The 20,835-nt window shown below is 39.4% G+C and overlaps 1 protein-coding gene across 5 annotated transcripts in view; it reads right to left on the bottom strand.

Moving 5' to 3' along the window:
* The window catches only part of PAPSS1 (3'-phosphoadenosine 5'-phosphosulfate synthase 1), a 57,394-nt gene that overhangs the window by 35,555 nt on the left and 1,004 nt on the right, over positions 1 to 20,835 (bottom strand). For 3 of the 5 annotated variants that reach the window (XM_086887994.1, XM_086887991.1, XM_086887992.1), the window contains exons 2-4: positions 20,520 to 20,606; positions 20,258 to 20,323; positions 15,335 to 15,396 (exon numbers count right to left, since the gene is read on the bottom strand). In XM_086887994.1, coding sequence (XP_086744120.1) covers positions 15,335 to 15,355 — 21 coding nt within the window. In that variant the 5' untranslated portion in view covers positions 15,356 to 15,396; positions 20,258 to 20,323; positions 20,520 to 20,606. Of the gene's footprint in view, positions 1 to 3,820; positions 4,000 to 15,334; positions 15,397 to 20,257; positions 20,324 to 20,519; positions 20,607 to 20,716; positions 20,808 to 20,835 lie in introns of those variants that run through there. The other 2 variants (XM_086887993.1, XM_086887990.1) reach the window with 2 other exon arrangements.

Below are 20,835 nucleotides of genomic sequence, written 5' to 3'. Positions count from 1 at the left end.
TTGTAAAGGGGCTAATGAAAAAAGGGGCATTAATCACCAAGGTTTATCTGCTTTTTTAACAGCCATTTGATATCTCCACTCTGACATCCCCACAAAAATATGTCCTCCACCCTGCAACACACTGCTTCGGCATTATGTAGACAAACACTTCATCTTAATATTTTCCCTCCTACTTCACTACATTAAACAAAAATAGTGTTTCAGTCCACTGTGTTCCATTATAGCAGTAAAGTCAGCTGAGAATCCTGACATATCCCTCCTTTCTTCTCCCCCACTATGCTGGTTCATTTCTCACATGAAATCAAAATTGCTCTAACAGGCAAACATCTTGGTATTGAATTAAAAAAAGAGATACTAAAGGAATCCTTTCATAGATGTGCACTGGAGAGCTGCAATGATAAAGACAGAAGGATAATTCTGCTGTTTACTTTTTCTGGCACGAAGGTAAATTTTAGCTTTGCAGGTAGTTGACCAAGGAAATTAATGACTACAGACACCTTGGAACCACAGCAACAAAAGAAAGAAAGAGGACGGGGGTCATAAGGAAATACTAACTGTCAACTTCTCAATGTACAGACCTCCTGAGAGTACATTTTTTTTTCCTTGTTTTTCTTGATGTTTTGCCCAGTTACATCTATAATATTTTTATTGCCAAAGCCAAATCAGACTATCAGTGCCAAACACCTTTGGGTGAAAGAACACAGTCAGGCTATCCAGACTATGGAAAGCAAACCAAGTTGCCAAGATCAAAAGACAGCCAAAGGAAGAGATTATTGCTTAATTGTTCTATGGTTAATACACAGATGGCATATACGCTGGCATAAACTGAACCTATTCTTCATCACTTCCAAGCAACAATGGAATATTGTACTTCTATGATCAATATCAAATTTTAAGTTTCCACAAAGCAAGACCTCTGGAGAAGGAAGTAAATCTTTCCATGGCAAGTCGAGACTCCCCAAGCTGCAGCACCAACTTGGGACAGCCTGAAGCTGGAAATATCAGAAAACAGACCAGGTTTCCATATAAACCACATACACTGAAGAAACTGTGACTAATTCTATATCCTTCTCCTCTAAGATGACAGTGTTGGTTCCCCAAGCTAAGAACTCCCATGAGCTAGAGAAACAACATAAGCAGCCTCCCCTCTGAAGTGCAGTCTTATTTTTAATGCCTTTCTCATTTCCCAGTCACAACAGAAGTTCTTTAGGTCATTTGTTAACTTGCTCACCATATGTCTCTTATAAACCAGATTTATCAGATTCCCTGATAACAACACATTTTTTATTTGATTCATACTTTTATGGCATTTATACATTTTTATGGCATTTATCATTCAGCACTGATAACCAAAAGGTAGCTTTTTTTTTCCCTGCAAATTGTTCTGCTCAATAGCCAAGCAGCATCTCAAGCACATAGAACAGTGCCCATTTTTTTCTCTACACACACAAGCAAGGGAGACACGGTTCCAACACAAAAATTCAGCTACTACAGAGGTTGGCAGCAACAAGAGGTTATACTTACATATTTATATGAGATTTCAGGACTAAAAGATCTATCAGGAATACCTTCCATTAGTTCCTTTCTCAAATCCTGGTTTGAAAATCTGTGCTTTGATTCAGATAACTGTGCTTGGGAAGAAAGGGCAAGCCCAGAAATTATATCTGAGCAATAATAACTTTTAGTCTTTTAAAAACTTAACAATTCCCCAATCCATATTCTGCCATGGCCTATAGAATTACATTTTCTCCCATCTACAAAAAGAATTCTAACTTGGATCCTTACAATAGCCCACCAGAAAGCAGTTTGCCACACTGATACAAATGCAATAAGGTGCTTAAACACCTCTACATCAAGCACCACATGCCAAATGCATGCTCTCCTGCCACTGACACAGACTAGCTGCCCCCTTTGCCAGGTGCTCTAAAGCTGGGACAGCTTGAAAGATCACAGCAGCAGAAATCACCTGTACTACAGATACAAGAAATTCAGTGTTAAAGATATTATTGAAGGAGTGTGTCTTTGCTTGCCACCTACTGCAGTATCAGCATGACCAAAGGCAGAGACCAGCTCAGTGACCAGTGATGGAGGGGACTCACTGGCTGGCATCAGAGGGGATGGATAAAAAATGAAGCCAGAATTACCCTACTGAATATTCTCTCAGAAACAAGAACTGGAGCAAGTTCTCATTCAGAGTCACCTGCAAACTGACTCAACAGCTCAGTTGTGTTAGGAATCCAAGCCACTCTAAAGGAAGTGTTCCACACGTCTCCCTCTCCAGCCATGTTTTCCACACTCAGTGGCAGTGTCTGGCTCTGAAATGGCTATGCTGTGCTCTGTAAATGGGGAGGAACTGTTTGCTGTGCTCAGAGGTGGGCTTGGCAATGGTATTTCCACAGGCAGAGGTGTATTTTGAATAGCACTGGAAGCTCAGAGAAATTCTGAAAGCCAGGGCTCTGCCTACTCTCATAGGGGCTGCCAATTCCATCAGGGTACATCACTTTGACTTTGCCCTCAGCTGAACAGATGCAGAGCCAGAAGTGCCAGAACATTTGCCTGTGGAGCATGTGAATCAGCAGCAATTTTGTTCCTGGTGAAGCTTATTGGTTTATAAACAGCATTTCAGTTGAGGTCTTGTGAAGAAAAAGGGAGAAACTGAAGACTTCCTCTTCTCGCCACGTAGCATAGAGGGGGTTGCCAACCTCAACTGAACTCAGCAGACACTTAATGTCTGTCAAGGAATTTCCCTGGTTTGGACAAATCTGTCTCGGCTTTGCTCATGACTAATGATACAGAGTAACATATACTCTGTATATTTGTATACACTTTGTTAACCCCACACAGACATCAACTATTTCACGATCTTCTAAACATCCGATTTTGCTTTTTCCGTAGTGGAAATTGAAAGCGTGTAAATTGCCTCTTTGATTACTCTTTAATGTAAACAAGTTTGAGCTTGTACACAGTGGAAGAGGCTTGGACAGGCACAACATCTACCGAAGAGCAGGGTAGTTAAGTTCCCCGTCTCAGGCAACAGCTGCTTTTATCAGGAAAGCTGTGGCCTGCATTACTCACAGCAAGACTTTAAAGACTGATTTACACTCTTACACTCATATCAAATGTTTTCTGGGTCTTATGTCTTGCCTGTTTTAACTCAGCATTGATTGAAAGAAATCATACTTTCTTTTTCATTTCTTTTCGCTTGCCTTGCATCATCAGAGGTATCAAATGTTCTCAAAGGCCTGCAATGTCTCTTCTAAATAGCTGCATTTTGGTCTTTGCTGTAAACCGATCTTCCCCCATCTTTATGAACAAGAATGAAGGCTTTGGTTAGATTTTTTTTAAGCCCTGTCCCGACAGTTTTCCACATAACACCCACCATACAAAGAACCCCAGTCTTTGGCCAACCCAGGTTTATGAATGGCCACATTGTACATCGCATTCTTAAGTCTTCCTTCTTCCAAAACGCTGCGAGCCGAGGGCTCACGGCGGAAGAGGCAGGGATGAAACCTACCGACGCCGGCTCCTCTCCGGAGGGGCTCCCTGCCTTTCCCCACAGCCGTCCCGGGCCGCCCCGCGGGCTCCCCGGCCGCGCTGCCCTCGGGGCCCCGGCGCTGCCGCTCCGTGACGGGGCTCGCACGGCCGCGCCCCCCTCCCCGCATCCCTCCCGGCCCGGGCGGGGAGCGGCGCACGGAGCCCCCCGTCCCGGCTCCCGCTGCCGCCCACTGCCACATCACCACGGCGCTCGGCCGCTCCTTCCTCCCCGCTCCTCTGCCCCCGCACGCCCACCTGCCCACCGGCGCACCGCCCGCCCGCTCACCCAGCTCGGCACCCTGTTGCTCAGCTTGACTTTCTTGCACTGGCTCTCGGGCAGCTCCATGGCCGCGGCGACAGCGAGAGGAGGAGGCAGGGGAGGAGGACGCGCCTTCCCGACTGATGCTCGGCGCGGATGAAGCCGCTGCCGCCGAGGAGCTGTGCCGTCTGCGCACTCCCGCGACTCGGCCAAAGGTGGTGCAGGGAGGAGCCGCGGCCCGGCGGCCGGAGGGAGGGACGGAGGGCCGGAGGGAGGGAAGGAGGGAGGTGGCTGAGGGGAGAGGGAGCCACGGCAGCCCCGCCGCGCGCCTGCGCCGCGCCGTGACGCGCGCGGGGGCGGTGGCCGCCACTTCCGCCAGCGCCTGTCTCTGCTCCGGCGGTGTCACTGTCACTGTCACTGTCCCTGGCCATGGCCATGGCCGTGCCCCTCTCCCTGCCCGTGTCCATGTCTCTGCCACCCCCCGCGGCCCGGCCCTGTGCCCACGAACGCAGCTCGCTTCATTCAAGGGGATATAGTCCGAAGCTGTGACGAAAGGAGATAGCCTGAAGCTGCGCCAGGGGAGGTGTAGGTTGGACATTAGGCGGAATTTCTTCCTATAAATTCCTAGAAAGGGTGGTGAGACGCTTTGGAATGGGCTGCCCAGGGAGAGGATGGAGTCACCGTCCCTGGAGGTGTTTAAGGAAACGCTGGATGTGGCACTGGGTACCATGGTCTGGTTGACACGGTGGTGTTCGGTCACAGCTTGGACTCCATGATCCCAGCCTCATTGATGGTCTGCTTCCCACCCGCTCTGCACTACAGCGTGCCGCTCGGCCAGCACAGCGGAGATCTTCTCTCTTCTGTGTGTCCTCCTCACCTTTTCCTCTTAATGCACAGAGGGGAGGCTGCTACGCCCCTTGGGAAAAGCTCGGGACAGAATGTGCCAAGTGGCTGTCGCATTATTCCGTGACAAAAATTTCTCCGACAAAAAAAAGAAAAAAGCTCATCCTGTGCTGCGCTCTAGAGAATGTCTCTTGCTGCGGATTTAGAACCAGAAGTTCTTAGGTTCTTATTTCCAGAACGGAACTGCTTTAGCAGCTGGGTGCTCGTCTTAAGGTGGAGACGATGCCATGCTAACAGGTGTGGCATTTATTGTATAAATATAAGTCCGTTTACAATAGTTTAAGAAAGGAAGTACTTTAGCCCTTAAGTGTTAGGGGTGGAAATAGTGCTGTAATCACAGGAGTTGCATTTACTGTAAAAACAGTAGGCTATTCAAACTTTGGAGCGTGTTTGTTCACTGACAGTTTAAACAGGAAATAAAAAGGCTCTCTTTGTGGATCAGTGTTTACTCCTGCTATATCAGAAAGACATCCTTCCAAAAAAAATAAGGTGTTGGCTTAAAAGCAGGTATTCATATTCTGATTAAAATCCTTATGCAAAGTAGATAATGTCTCTGAAATCAAGAAAAATAGAAATGCTCAGCCAATTTGAAGGTCTGATGGAATTAATACAAAGTAACTAAGAAATTCAAAAATTGCAGTTATTTATTTAGGCTTGATTTGAATGTTATACCACATGTTGCCATGCAAGTAACTGTTCAACAGATGGTCCCTGGCTGTATTCTGATCGTGACAAAAAGTGACAGCCCAGGCAAAATCTCCCATGCACTGCTATCCCAAGCATAGGAAGAGAACCAGCACACTGCTGTGGAACAGTGAGTGGAGAGCTTCCCCGCCTTGACTATTCAGTTATGTTTAGGGTGTGCTCAGTTAGTGTGCTTTGCACAACGTTGTTTTACATGGCTAAACAGTAATTCTCAGTGTTATTTGTGGTCACATTCTTTTTAAAATCCTACTATTATTTTATTCTGATTGTATTGGTATAGACTGGTGCTGTTCATTCTGCACTCTGAGAGACAATAGTGGGAAAACAGTAGTTTGCAAGAGTTGTAAGTTAAATTCAAAAACAAAGGCAGCCTGATTAACTATGCAGCAGTGATTTCTTACAAGTCCATTTGGCTCCCCTCTAATACTCACACATGGACTGGGAGCAAAAACACTTCAGATTTTTTTTAATGGTCTTTGTTGTTTAGCCTTGGTCAGCTGTTTGACAGCAACAAGTCCCATCCCATAACAGGATCTTTCCTGCTACCTACTTTCTAAACAAATGTTGCATTCTGATTTGGAAGTTGAGAAAATGAGGCACTGAGCATAGGTGAAGTTTTAGACAATGGTATTTACAGTTTGAAAAAACAGAAGAGAAGAAAATGCAGTTGTATTGATCAGCATGCATGCACAATATTGCCCAAACAGACTGCAGGTGAGGAGCTGCATGATTCCTCCCAAAAACTGTTGAAAAAACCCTGATGAAGAGCTATATACAAGTGAAATGTGAAGTATGTCTGCAAATATAGATACTAGTGGTCAGATAGATTACATAATCTTAGAGGTAATAGGAATTGCTGTTCAGAAATGCTTTCTTAAAATAAATCACCTTTTATGATTACACTAACATTCTAAAATAATGATATAATATATACTATATATAATAACAATTATATATATAATATATATAATAGTACATTTACTATTATATGATATAGTAAAATACTATAGTAAAGTCACACACGTGGATGAGGTGTATCACAAAATTGGTAAGTCTGGAAGGGAACACTGGTGGGCTCATCTGATCCAACCTCGCTGGTCATGCAGGGAGCACATGGCACAGGATTGCATTTAGATGGTTCTTGAGTATCTCTGGTGAAGGAGATCCCACAACTTCCCTGGGCAACCTGGGAGTTCATTGTTCATTCATCTGCAAAGAAAAGAAGTTCTTCCTCATAGAATCAGAATCATAGAATGGCTTGGGTTAGAAAGGATCTTAAAAATCATGTACTTCCAAGCCCCCTGCCATGGGCAGGGACACCTTTCAGGGACCAAGTTGCTCATATTCAAGTGGAACTTCCTGTGCATCAGTTGCTGCCTGTTGCCTTGTGTCCTATTGCTTGACACTACTGAGAAAAGCCTGGATCCATCCTCTTGGTACCCTCCTTCCAGACTCCAATGAGGTCTCCTCTGACTCTTTCTGAGGCTGGACAGGCCAGCTCCCTCAGCTTTTCCTCATAAGAGTGATGCTCCAGACCTTTGATCAACTTAGTAGCACTCCTCTGGTCCCACTCCAGGAGCTCCATGTCTCTCTTGTGCTGAGGAACCCAGACCTGGACACAGCACTCCAGATGTGCCTCACCAGGGCTGAATAGAGGGAGAGGATCACATCCCTCAACCTGTTGTCAATGTCCTTCCTAAAGCAATATATCTGATAGTAACCAACTTTTACATATTTTACAGAGGCTAATGTCACAAGCATAGGTCACATTTCATTAGTTCTTGTCAAAGTTGTTTCAGTGGAAATGTGAATGTAATTTTATTGTACAGAAGTTTGACATGTAAGTCTATCCAGTGCTGCCCACACATTTTGCATCTTTAACTTCTTAACCTCCTCAAACTATTAAAGAGGAAGATGAAAAGAGCTTTCTTTAAACATAGGAAGCAAATACATGTTCATTATACAAAGATTTGGGGAATTAATTCTTTACCTATGAATTCTTTGTAAGGTAATGTGTAACTTCTGCAGGGCTATTAAGGGGTAAGTTCCAATTCCACTTTCCTGAAATCTTTAGTGATGGATTGATTTCAATATGCAAGTCAGGTGTTTTCTGAACTTCAAAAGCGCAGTTCTGTGTGAGTCCTTGGTGAAATGCAGGTCCATATGATTTGCTGCTATTTCTTAATCTTCATCCAAGCTGAATTAAAAAACTCTTCTCATGACAATGCACTTGCAACCCTTCTCTATGGAGCTAATAGAGCTGGCTATGGAGCTAAGGCTGTGCCCTTGCTAAATTTTAAATTCTGCTCAGAGAATGGAGGCAAAATTGAGCTAAAAGATCATGAGCTCTATTTCTGGCTATTCTGAGCCCCCAAAAAGAAGATCTACCCAATTCTGCAACCAACAGGATTTAGTATCCTTGAGCTGATTTTGATGCTGAATACTTCTGTTAAAGAGCTACTCTGTAAAATGACGATAATAAATTTGGATTTAATGTCTTGCAGGAGCAACAAGCCCAAAATATTCATGGATTTAGGGCTTAGCTTCAAAATGGGAAATTACATTAAAATGGAGTTATTTGTTAAAAACGAAATACTAGAATCTTCGTAGCCAGTGCAGGGACTAGTTAGAAACTATGTTGGATTTTGATATGAAGGCTTTGAGCACAGATGAAGTTTTAGGCAAAGCACTCTACATGCACATAATACCCCTGAAGAAGGACTCTCAGCCCAGAGAAAATTATACACACAGACACACTGACCAGACCAACTCAGGGAAACCCTTCCAATTCTACACAGGGCTAGTTACATAGAAAATAATTTTCTGCTGAGTTAGCTTTTGCATAGGCAATTATACTGTCTAATACCAATCAATTCCAAATATAGAGTAAGAGTCCCAGTATGTATAATTTAAAAGTACTGAGGAGAGAGACACATGGTACCATACAGTTTCAATTTTCAGAAAAATCTGAGCAACTGATCATATTAGGAACAAGACAAGAAGATTTCTTCTTAGGTTATATTCCAAAGAAATTTTCAGTGGAAAAGTCAGCATTCAAAGAAAAAAATATTTAATAATAAAAAAATTATTTTGTCTAATACTTTTTACTACAGTGTTTCACCAAACAACAGAGATAAATCAAGCTGTTTCAACAGAGATAAATGAATGAGATGTTCAAAAATATTGGATATTAGAAAAAAATATTTTGAGTAGCTTCTAGACATCAATTCTAACATAAAAAGAATGTCTGAATTAGACTTGACTACAGACTAGAAACAAAGTATTCTCTAATACTTTGGTTTAATGATTAAGGACTGACCATCTACTTGTACATGACTTGGTATACAAGCCCCTAAATACCTTAGTTATAAATATTACCTTTATGATGCATATCCTCTTATTTCTAGGAAGCAAAAAATATTAATGAAGCATTCTCTAGAATCTACCTGCTGTTGTCACTTACAGTAGAATGAATGAGAAATTAGGGGACAAATTCCTTTAATACTGTAATTCCTCCTCTGGTAAGCATTCTGATCAAACTGTGATGACATCTCATGCTCATCTACAGATCTATTCCTTTTTTTTTTTTTCTTGCAAAATACCTAGAACACTACAACACAGGTAGTCATACAGACTGTCCACTCTTTTGCTCTTTTTTTAAGAAAAAAACCCATCTTCAATGTAGATTATGCTGCCTTCATAGAAAAGGTTCATCACTGTTCTGTCAGCAAACTTTATTTCTCACATAAATCATTCTTCTTTTGACACTATTCTGGTAAGCAAGAATTTCAGAATGCCTTTTAAACAGATAAAATGTTTTGTTAAAGTTCCTCTCAAGGATCTCTCAGTACTGGAAGTAGGGCTGTGAAGCAATCTCAAAAAACTTTTAACCATAAATTCCTTGATCACTGGTCTCCTCTTGAAGGTGCTGTTCCTCCTCTGTTACCAGGTTTGTGTAGTGGAAAAGATGACTACCAAAAGCTACCCGAGATTAACAAAATTATCATGTGGATACTTCACCTGCGATGCAGCTTGGGTTGCAGATATGATATGCTCATTTACATACAAAATAAAATATAAGAATTCTTGTATAACACCCATAGTTGAGAAAGGTAGGAATAGAGGAGATATTTCTCAGAACCTATTTTCCATCTTTAGCAAAAGCTTTTAATAAATTCTTGAATATCTGGACTGATATGCATGTCCAGCAGAACAATCTGGCCCAACTGTTTAAAGAAGCCACAGAAAGATCAGCAGAAATGCTGATAAAACCCCTGTGAGATGAGAATACCATTTGTTTTCTGACATATTGCTGAATGTTTAACTCAGACTTCTTTTCATGTCCCACAATACTGAGGATTAGAGCTCTCTTCCCAATTATATTGCAAATATTACATCTGCTGAGTTTGCTTTTTAGACAGATAAGCTCCCTCCATGTTCAGAATGAAGTGGTCTACTTTGGCCAGCAGTGAGAGATGATGGTTGGTGGCCCTTTTCAGGCAAATCAATGTTGTTATGAGAAGCTGAACAGAGGTAATCAAGGTAACAGAATACACTCAAGGCTGTGTTGGATGACAGAAGGGTGTCTCTGACAAATTTCAAAGAGGCTGAGGGAGGTTTCAAAGATTGAGGGAGGCACTGGCTAGCAAAGAGAAAACAGCAAGGGGCAATGCAGGTGCTAGAGCTCTGGCTTAAAACTCCTCCAGAGTACCCAGGGCTCACTGTATAAAGTGAAAAAAAATATGATTTTAACAGTGCCAGAGGTAGAGAAAAAATTCACAACACACAGTTTTGAAAAAAAAAAAAAAAAAAAAGAAAAATTGATTCTCATGTTCTATATTTCACAAAAAATGCACATTATGTTCCGAGCTGGCATGTCAACTGCTGTGAAAGCTGTGATGAATGACCACTAGAGGTCATTCACTGAATAAGAAATAATTCAGGCTTTCTGTTGGCTGATATTCTTGGGGTTTATTTTATTTTGTTCTTTGTCATTAACAACATAAAGAATTAACTTTACAATAGAGCTAAGTACTACATTTCTGAAGATGAATGACTATCCATGTGCTCTGAAGGTACACAGGGATTTCAGGTAGCCCTATGTCACTGCTGACACTTTTGCAAGTGCTATTGAATTGGACTGGGAACTAGACACACACTTAGAAACCTGAATACTTTGCTGTGTGCTCCTCTGTGTATTTAGGTAATTAACACCCAAAAAATCCTACTTCCAGTGCTCAAACTTCAAAAATATTTGTCTGTATGACAGATGTCTTTTTTCCATATGAATTGGTCTATTTTGAATTTGGCTACTGTATAGTCACCCTGTCATTGGCAGATGCAAGAAAGGACAGGTGTATTGTTTATTTAAACAGGAGTAAAACTGATAGACTCCAGACAAAGGGACCTCTAGTGAAGCAGAACTAAAGACAGTATAACTTTGAAGGTGTTTTCTCTCTCTATTCCTATTAAAGCCTTTGTTCAACATTTGAAGAAAACTACTTTTTTTCCTTTCTTTTTCCACATCTCTGCACATGAAATTAGGTTGGGGGAAAAGTCTTGTGGCAAATATGTAAACAAGCTGTAAACCACCTGTGGTGGGATCTCTGAAGTAGGAGTGGAACAGAAGGTCATCAGGCAGGAAGATGAGAAGTTGCTTAAGGAAGACAACAAGGAGAAGAATGAGCAGTTACAGTTCCTGTCAGATGAGTAAAAGATGAAGAAGTTATATGCAACACTTTTTATCCTAAAGCCAAAGAAGCCCATTTTAGCTATGATCCTAGTAGGAAACACAAGCTGAGAATGAAAGTGAATGTGAGCTATCAGTTTGTTTTCTTAGGAATGGAAACATACAGAAGACTTTTCATGCCTGTCAACAATGTCAGGACATAATGCCCTCAGGGCTGTTTTTGCCAAATCACTGCTGTTGAAAAGGAAGTTCCTTCCAAGAGTAGATGGTTTTCAATTTAAGTAAATGTATTGTATATAAATATTTGCAAAGTAATTTCTAATGTCTCTCTATTATTGAATTGCTTTCTCATCAGCTACAAGTATTCTACCACTTTGTTTGCTATTCACTTCATACATCATTTAACTTAATTCTAGTTTTTGTCACTAGAATTCAAACAAATTTTCTTCAATTAGGAAGACCCTTTCTCTGAAGTGTTTGTAGTACAATTTTTTCTTCAGTCATTTGATTTGTTGCAAATGGAAAGTGAACTATTAGAGTGCTTTTCAATAATTTACTGCTCTCAACATTCAAATCCACCTTCTAAGAATAACATGTTTAGGACAAAAAATATATATCTCATCTTGAAAAGACCTTTGGACTGCTGACTAGAGGCCTGTGTTACATGAACACACATCTGTTGGAAAGAGCTATAGGAGCTCTAATCACTATCTGATTGTCCATGCAACCATGACATATTTTGAGAATCTAACTGATATTATCCCAAGAGTTATTTATTCTAAAGAAATTTTCAGAAAGGCTGCTTTAGTTGGCTTTAGCAGTTTTGAAAAGAATACATGTAATTTAAAGTTGGGTTTTTTACCTAAATGGAGTTAGTGAGTTCCAAGATAATTTTTAAGTGGAATGTTGCCCACAACAACTTGGAAAGATGGGAAAAACATTCTGTAGGAAAGTGTTAAAAGTGTTGTACTGGTGGATACTGTAAGATGGATTGGTGACTTGCTGCAGAACCATTAACTTTGAAATGTAGCTGAAATGAAATCACTACTGAAAAAGTGAAACATTGAAGGTTTCCAGGAAAGAATGGTCTGCTTGCTAGAAAACAGGACTAGGGTCATAAAATGTGTACTGGGAGGGAAGAAAGCAATTTATACCTTATACTTCCACTCTTTGTTGTTCAGTATCAGACCTGTTGATGTAAGTTTTGAAGGACTATGCAGAACTACTGAAACCATGTAGATGCCGAACGTTCTTGAGAAATGAATGCTTTAAAAAGGTCTGCAAGATTACTACATGGCTAATGTGTTTTGGCTTGTCATTCTGTGTTTCGGTTTCTCCTTCTGTGACATATGAATGATCATTCTTTTTCTGTAGGTGCTTAATTTGAGGAAAATGCTTTGAAACCAAAGACTTCTTATATAGCCAAAAATATCACTATGTCATTTACATTTGATAAAGTTATTCTGCCATACTGGTATTTACTAGTACAGAATTATAAAATGTGTTTTGGTGGAGAATGCCCAAGAACCAAAGTTACCAGAGATTCAAAACACATTTCTAATTCAGTTTAAAAGTAGCTTAAATATAGCAACTCAAGAGCAGGGAAAACCCCTCTCTAATCTAAAATATTTAATTAAACTACAGACATTTTCCTAAAAGCTAAAAATATTGATTTGTCAGATGTGCAACTCTGAAGCAACTTTAACTGAAATACTTTGAGTCATCTCTAAGGAATTTAGAATTCATGTTTTCCCAGAATAATTGGTTCAATCCCCAGTGGGATAAAAAAACAAGCAGAGTTTAGAGCAGAGCTGCTGCACTTTGTCTTGCTGATACCTCGACCCTAGAGCTGGTCACTTCCTGTGTCCCCTCTTCTGGTTAAAGGTGGCAGCAACAGCAGTTGGTTGGCTGGTTTGTTAACTAGAGCTGACTTAGTTCCCAAGGAGAAGTTTCTCACCTTGGGCAGGTGCTGGTGTCAGCCTGACTTTACTGTAGCTTTGGTCAGAGCGACATGGAACAGCTTGTGAAGTGCTTGTACTTGGATCTCACACTGACTCAAGTTGAACAGATGATTAGTGCACTTAATCGTATCAAAAGGAGATGAAGGTTTTAGCCCTTTCAAAGAGGCTTTCAGCCCAGCAGCTAACAGGATCAGTCTCTAAATGCTACAGTAATAATTTATTTCCTTTTATTCCTTTTGATGCCCAAGAACAATACTATTTGCTATGCTGACCTGCAAAACTGAAATAGAAGAAAAACAACAAAAAAGAGATGAAAAAGAACAGTTTAGCTGTTCTTTTCTGTGGGCACAGTCAGTTTTTGTTAGACCCATTTGTCTGGTGACCTTGACTCCTCTCTGACTCCTTAAAAATTCTCTCTTGTGACTATAGACAATGTAAAAAAATTGAGAAATAGTTTTATAAAGTTTTTAGAAACAGAGACCTTTCAAACTTTTTCAATTTCAAAAACTCATTGGAGTAATCTTTTGAGTCACTAGTATTCTGTAACTGCAGAGCTAAATGAGATGTCAAGGGACACTGTGGAAAAAGATCTGGGATTATTGTTACTGTCTGAAAAAGACTGAAATATCTTGGACAAACTCTTCAACAAGTAGACCAGGTGGGATTTCATCCAGAATCCAAACATTTCATTCATCAACACCAGCTAATGGTTCCAGGCTTAAATTTTGAGTTGAGGGAAGAAATCCTGAAAAAAATATAATACCAAGAATGATACCTTGGAGGCATTCAGGATATACTGGGGCAGGAGAAGAATAAAAAGAGGTTCTTTCATTATCATGTGAAGAGTGGAAAGAAAAGGAGGTAAAAAACTAGGAGAGAAGACATATACCTGGCAGGAAAGTTTTTCTGAACTTTCTATCTGTAAAATGTCTCAGTAAAAATGAATCATTACTTCATGAGCACTGTGATCATGTGTCCTTATCACAAATCTTTCTTTCTTGTAGTATTTTTCTGCCCTAAACAGTTCTAATCATATCAAGCTTCCTGCCAATATCAAATAGTTTATTTAATATAGAATCCAATCAGATAAGTTGTATGACTGTTAAAAATTGTTATGAATATACTGTGTCTGTGTGGAACACATTTGTACTCATGTAGCTGCTATAAGGATTAGAAAAACCTGATTATAAAGTGTGTTATCTCAAAATATTGATTGCAAGCCCATATGTCATTTTTATACCTGCATTTTGAAGCACAATTCCAAAGGAAGTTTGCCTAAGATTGTAACATTTTGAGTATTACCTTTTATATAAGGAGATACTTGTTTCACAGTGCACCCTTTCTAATAATTTGAAATTTAACAGTGAATTGCATTTATATACTGGTTTTTAATCAATAAATGTGCTACCTTGTAAATAAATAGAGTTCATATTTTAGTTCTTTTGCAGCTCACTAAGTCTTTACCTTCATATCTATGTGTCCCCAAAGAACTGAAACATAGCCCCAAATGTTAAATTCTTCTTGAAAGTGCACTTAAACAGCAACAACAAAAAGCCTGAAGAGCCAACAACATGCATGGGAGTCAGATTGTTGAACTGTATGTTCAGTTTCAGAGGGGACCACTAAAGTTTGTACCTCACAATGCAAACACAAATGAAGCACCTGGACTCTTCAGACTCCAGAAGCTTAATACATATCAGGCCCAGTGGACAGGGAGCAAACGGATCAATCTGGTAAGTGTCCAAGAGACAGACTGACCTGATTTGTGGCAGCATGAACTGCTGTGTTACATTGTGTCTCATTTGGTCATGACAGGTGAGCGTGCAGTTTTTTCAACGCTTCTAAATCTCTATAAAGGTGATGTCTGTATATGGCCTATGAAATCCACAGTTCAATATGTATTCACTTACAAGTTAATTCCCACAAAGGACTCTGGTAATGTTCAACAGAATGCCTAATAGTAATTAGAGAAATCTTACGAGATTTATTTACTGTAGTGAATAATTTATCATATTAACATTATTACCCAGAGTTGGCTTTAATGACATAAAATACAGTCATGCAGGAAAAAGAATATTTCAACAGTGTGCTTTTGTTCTCTAGAAAACTGTGCCAAAGATCAATTTTTCAAAATGTTACAGGAGAAAGAAAAAAAAAAAGCTCACAGTAATTTGAAAAAAAGAGAACATTTGAATAGGAGGAATATTTGAATGGGAAGCAAAATGGAAGAAGTTAAATTAGTAGAAAACAAAGAAAGCTTTGAATTTGTAAAGCAAGGTGTACCTCTGTCGTATCTGTATTCATATCCAAATTTTCCTTTATACAAAGCCTCCCATCTTGTTAGTCTGTAAATAAAAGCAGATGATCAATATTAAATTACTTGAAATACAGGCATTCATATACAGTCATCCTTTCAAGAAAATCGTTCTTCCTGAGCTAATTTTAGAGACAAACATCAGTGCTCCATAAACATCATCTCAACACTTCCAGTGTTTACATATTCACTGATGATTAAACATCCTAGTTGTTTTGGCTAGGAAAAATGGTTTCATCAAGGTTTAGCTTGCCACATGTAAACACTGTCCATATATCTCAATTAGCAGTTAGCAGAGTGCTACCTAAATTCAATCTACTGTACAGAGTGGCAGAAGCATGAGGATTAGTTGGTTAGGTTCTAAGCCAAAAGGCTTTTACGTAGACTTTTGATTTCAATAACTTACCTGAATAATTACTCCCTGAAATAAGGCAGCTTTAAAATCTTTCTCTGTAGGAACTGGTCAGCAGAGTGTAGAGGATGATCTTACTAGAAAAAGGCAGAGCATTGCCACAGAATTGTTTTATGCATATTTCAACAAACTTTTGAGTTAGTGGGGGGGGAAGGTTTGAAGAATTTTGTTGCAGAAAGGTAACTTGCAATGATCAGGGGAAGGATCATGATGGGAAATACACATTTCTTGTTTACGTTACTGTTTATGATTTCAATCTCCTCCAATTAACCAAAAATACAGCTCTGACAGAGACAAGCCTTAGATTTCTAACTGAATCATTCTAATTTTGCTTAATAAGTTTTTATCCTCTAGAGCATCTTTACTGCTTTATTAAAATTCTTTTATTTAAGAATAGTATCTTCCCAGCAAACTTGTTAGACTTAGTTTTAACTCACATTGATAGTAATTGCTTAGCTTGGTAAAGTTCTTACTTGACTTCATCCAGAACATGATTTCAAAGCTGGCTACCTGCTGTGGGGGAGGCTCCATTTGATCCTTAGCCTTTCTGCTCAGTCCCTTTGATCTGGTCAAACTGACCTGCCCCATAAAATTAATTAATTTCTTGCTGCTACTCAACATTCACCTTACCTAATGTGCCAGTAACCATCTCCATTCCATTGCATTATAAATATTTGTCTATACATACAGCTTTGCAATAGAGTTAGAACGACCAGTCCCCACTGTGGGGAGACAGGATTGACCAGAAGAAGTTCTTGTTTCTGAGCCTGGTCTACATAGTGGATGTTCAGTCCTGTTGGTTTGGGGTTTTTTTTCTGTTTTGAATTGGTAGAGCTAAAAATGAATGAGGGGGCCTTTGTGGAACCTGTCATTATGGCACTCAGTGAAAATTACACCAGATGAAAGCCCAGAGTAACTATTACAGGAAACCACTTAAGAACTACTCTGTGTATATTTACACAGCAGTCTGTAAAATTTTATTGAGATCTAAAATATGAGTATGACTTTCATAATCTTCCTGTATAATTTGAAAACATAGAAGTACAGTTTAATGTATCTTTTTTAGCTCAGAAAACACATACTTTTCAGAGAAGTTTTTAGCTTTCTTGGGACATTTCCCAGAGTTATTACTAAGGAGGTATGGGTTAACCCGTCAAAAACAGAAGAGAAGAAAGGAAAAAGCACGGATAAGCAACTTACAAACCTGTCTTTAAACAACTGTGTCTGTGTATATCAGGGAACTGTAGAACCTGAACTTTGCATTAAACCAAACTATATAACCAGTCATTTCTTTTTACACTGTGTCATGAGAGGGCTCAAACCACAGGGTTGGCTGAAAAATCTTTCCTAAAGAAGAATAATTTGTTCGACATGTAGAACACAAACTTCTCACAGACTTTCCCCTGCACTTTAAACAATGCAAGCTTTTCAGGTTATTTATTCTGAAAAATATCACTGGGTTCCAGCAGGTGGTTTTTCATGGCCTCACACCACATAAGCTTCCCAGCTCAAAGAACAAAAAGAGCAAGCATCTTGTAGCAAGATGATACAGTGATGTATCTTCTGACTGAAGTAAAACATGAGATCCACCGTCTCCATACACTGTAACCCACACCCTCCTCCCACAGTCCATGCTCCTTAGAGTCTATACAGTTTGGCAGACTGGGATAATGTCCTTTACTCCCTACTTCAGGCTCACCCTTTCCATCTAAGACTATAATTTTCAGGCCACTGGCTTGAAAGGCTCTTTTGTAGACCTAACATTTATAGTAACTCGCGTGATCCATCTATACAAGCCAGTCCTCTATTCAGAATCTGTAATCTCTCACTTCATATTTGAAGCCCTTGATTCACTGTGATTGAAAATGAAACTTTGAAGCAAAGTGCATTCTTTGGATTCTTTGGCAATGAGGAAATCCACAGGCTTCAGGCCCTTTTGATCCATCTGACTGGTGCCTAGCAAAGCAGAGGCCTTCTTCCATCTTAATAGCTATGTCCCTGAAATAGCAGACATGGTACACACTGACCTCCTATTTACATTTCAGGACATTAACCAAAGTAACCAATCATCAGGAGACATGGTGTTCAAAGATGTAAAATAAGCTTCTGCATCTCCTTGAATATGAGAAAGGAAGGCATGAGACCAGGAGAGCTTCCTTTTCATATTCTCTGGCTTCAGGAAAGACAGCTCCCCATATGTGGCTAAGGTTTGTACCAATCATGTTAACAGGGTAAGACAAAGTAAGGCAAATATACGAGAGTCAGAACCTAGTAGAAAATATTAAGGCCTTCCATATTACCAGATAATGGTCAAAATTTAAACACATGATTTTTAGAAATTCTAACTTGACATGCTTTCTTTACTAAGCACAAATCAGATTTCTTTGGAGTCATCACTGGGAATGCTAAGTGGCATCATTTACAGTGGGTATCACAAAGAAAAATCCAGTTCTCTATGCAAGGAGCAGAAGTTCAGATTCATTCTTGAAAATTTTGCAGCTCTCCCTTTTTCATTCCTTTCTACAGCATAAGGCAAACAATGAAATCATTGTTTCATCCTAGAATAGCATGTTTATATTAGTTTGAGATATATGTTGTAAGAATCTAAATGAAAAGTTTTACTGTTCACATTAAAATAGGCAGTTTCTGATGTCTGAGCTCTGCAGTGGTCTGTCAACACAGCAGAATTTAATTTTAAATATCTGCTATGGAGTAAGATTTGTACCATATGTACTACAGCTGATGAGAATACCCTAAGCTTCATTTTCACTCATGCTCTTTGGAAATTGTGACAAGATTCTCCAGAATGCTGGTCAGTCAGAACATTGCACATCTTTCCTGTTTTGGTGTAGATACAGGAAAAAATATCACATGTTAATTACGAAATGTTTTTGAGAAGGTTAAGGTAATATAAACAATGGAAAAAAGTATTACTTTTTAAGAGCATAGCATATGATAATGAAGAATGACTCAGACCAAACTAGTAATTGTTAGAGTAAATCACAGTGACTTCTAGTAACAAAGACTAGGAAAACCAGGCATTTCAGCAATTAAGTGAGATACAGTTACGGCAAGGCTCCTCCTTCTACTCCCCAGTTTAGATACAACCCCTGTGAATTTGCTGACCACTAGGCACACAGCCAAGTGAGCTCTGTATAGTTGCTTCAGGCACCCCAGCTCTGCTCCTAATGGCATATTACTCCTTACAAAGCTTATTTTTGTAATGACAAAAATTTTTATGAATCTGTTTCTTTGCCTGAAATGCTGACCTGAATAGCAGCTAAGTGAATGAGGCAATTATTGCATCATATTACTAAAGATTAGCAAATGTAGTATGGAAGAGGAGAGGAACTAAATAAACTACAACCCTAATAAGACAACTTTAATATTATGAAGGGTTTAAAAACACACAGCATGGGAAAAAACAATTAACATATCCATGTAAATGGAAATTTGAAACAGTGAAGGATAAAAAATCACTTTATGACACACAGACTATGAGAGATCTTGCCCTTCTACCAGATAAAAACAATTCCTTTTTTTCCAGTTTACCTTATTAAACCATTTATACATTAGCCCATCAAAAATTAGCCCACAGTGGGAGAAAGGCTTTACTGTGAGAGAAAATAATAATTTAGAGGAAGGAAATTAACTGAAATCATATCAAAATTATAGAGAAAACCACAAATTCTTCAATGTTTGACTGACTCTATTTTCACAAAGATTCAATCTCTTGCATTGAAAGGGAAAGTGCATGTTCAGAGGAAAGTTACCAACAGAATTTTCTTGGATTAGCTTGGAGACTAAAAATAGCAGATAGTATCATGGCTAATTTTGGTACAGTGTAAGTGTGTGCTTATGACATTTTCTGATGACGAAGTCTGGAGACAGTGTCAAACTAGAAAAGGCCTGGAATATCATTGAGGTCATTGAACTTCAGTTACTGAAAGGAGATGAGGTTAGAGTGTACAAAGTTCATGGTTGTGGACTTGGAATTAATAACAGGAATTTTCTTTTACCATATGATAGTTCATAGTTTAGGAAAGATAATTAGGTAAAAAACCTAGCATATACATCTGTTGCAGCAAAACCATATACTACAAGGGAGATGAAGCTATGAAACCCACCTCTATAAAGGATTTATCTTAGTTTATAACCTTATTTAATTTATCTTGTTACCTTCATTTCATTACATTATTCAGGCTGTTTAATGAAAATCTATGAAAATGTGTATTATTTCTCTCCAGTTATACTGGGTTAGATTAAGGAGGGTAAGAGAAACACTGAAAGGAAAGATACTTGAAGTATCATTTTGCCAGCATGAAACCATCTGAGAAAATTGCCATGAAAATTCATCGCAGAGATTAAAAAAGTTTCCAATTAAGTGCTGCAACAGCTTCCCAACAGGAGTATGGGGGCAAAAACCCCAAACCTTTTTCAAGACAAAAGCTTGGTAAATTTACAAATGGGACTGTATGACCTGTTTAACTGCTGCAGGGAAGGAACTCGGCTCCATCGTCCATGAAATATTTTCTGATCCTGTGTTCTGTTTAGAAATAAAGCAGATGAGAAGGCTTAAGCAACGGAGGAAGCACAAGGCAAAAAAAAAAACCCCAAAAAAAACAACTAACCAAACCAAAAAAAACCCAGTCCAAACAGAAAGGAACAAAATTTAAATGAAATGCAGCTGTGAATTGATCACCTGGACCTAGGTTAGTTGGCAAAAAGGCAAACTCTCTTACTTGGAATTTTGGAAAATGTTCCTATTCTGCTTCTTCCACAGCATAACCTGCTACTCTTCCAGGTACAGTTCTGAGATGTTTCCAAAGCTGTTAAGAGAGATACATTTTTGTCTTCTCTTAGCAGTTCTACTTTTGTTCCAGTCACAGCAAATGAGAGCCTGTTTTCACTATACTGATAGTGCAGAGCCAAAACCTACTCGGTGAGTGTCTTGTATACCTCGAACTCCCCCAGTCTGCTCCCCAGGGGTATTCCCTACGTAGCAACAGTTTGCAAGTCCTATACCAAGCCTGTGTGGCAGCACGGAGAGGAGATCCT

This window comes from Cyanistes caeruleus, chromosome 5 (assembly GCF_971803275.1).
Source record: "Cyanistes caeruleus chromosome 5, bCyaCae1.hap1.1, whole genome shotgun sequence".
Classification (NCBI taxonomy): Eukaryota; Metazoa; Chordata; class Aves; order Passeriformes; family Paridae; genus Cyanistes; species Cyanistes caeruleus.
Note: the sequence above shows the minus strand (reverse complement) of the source record. Positions and strands in the feature narration are given on the sequence as shown.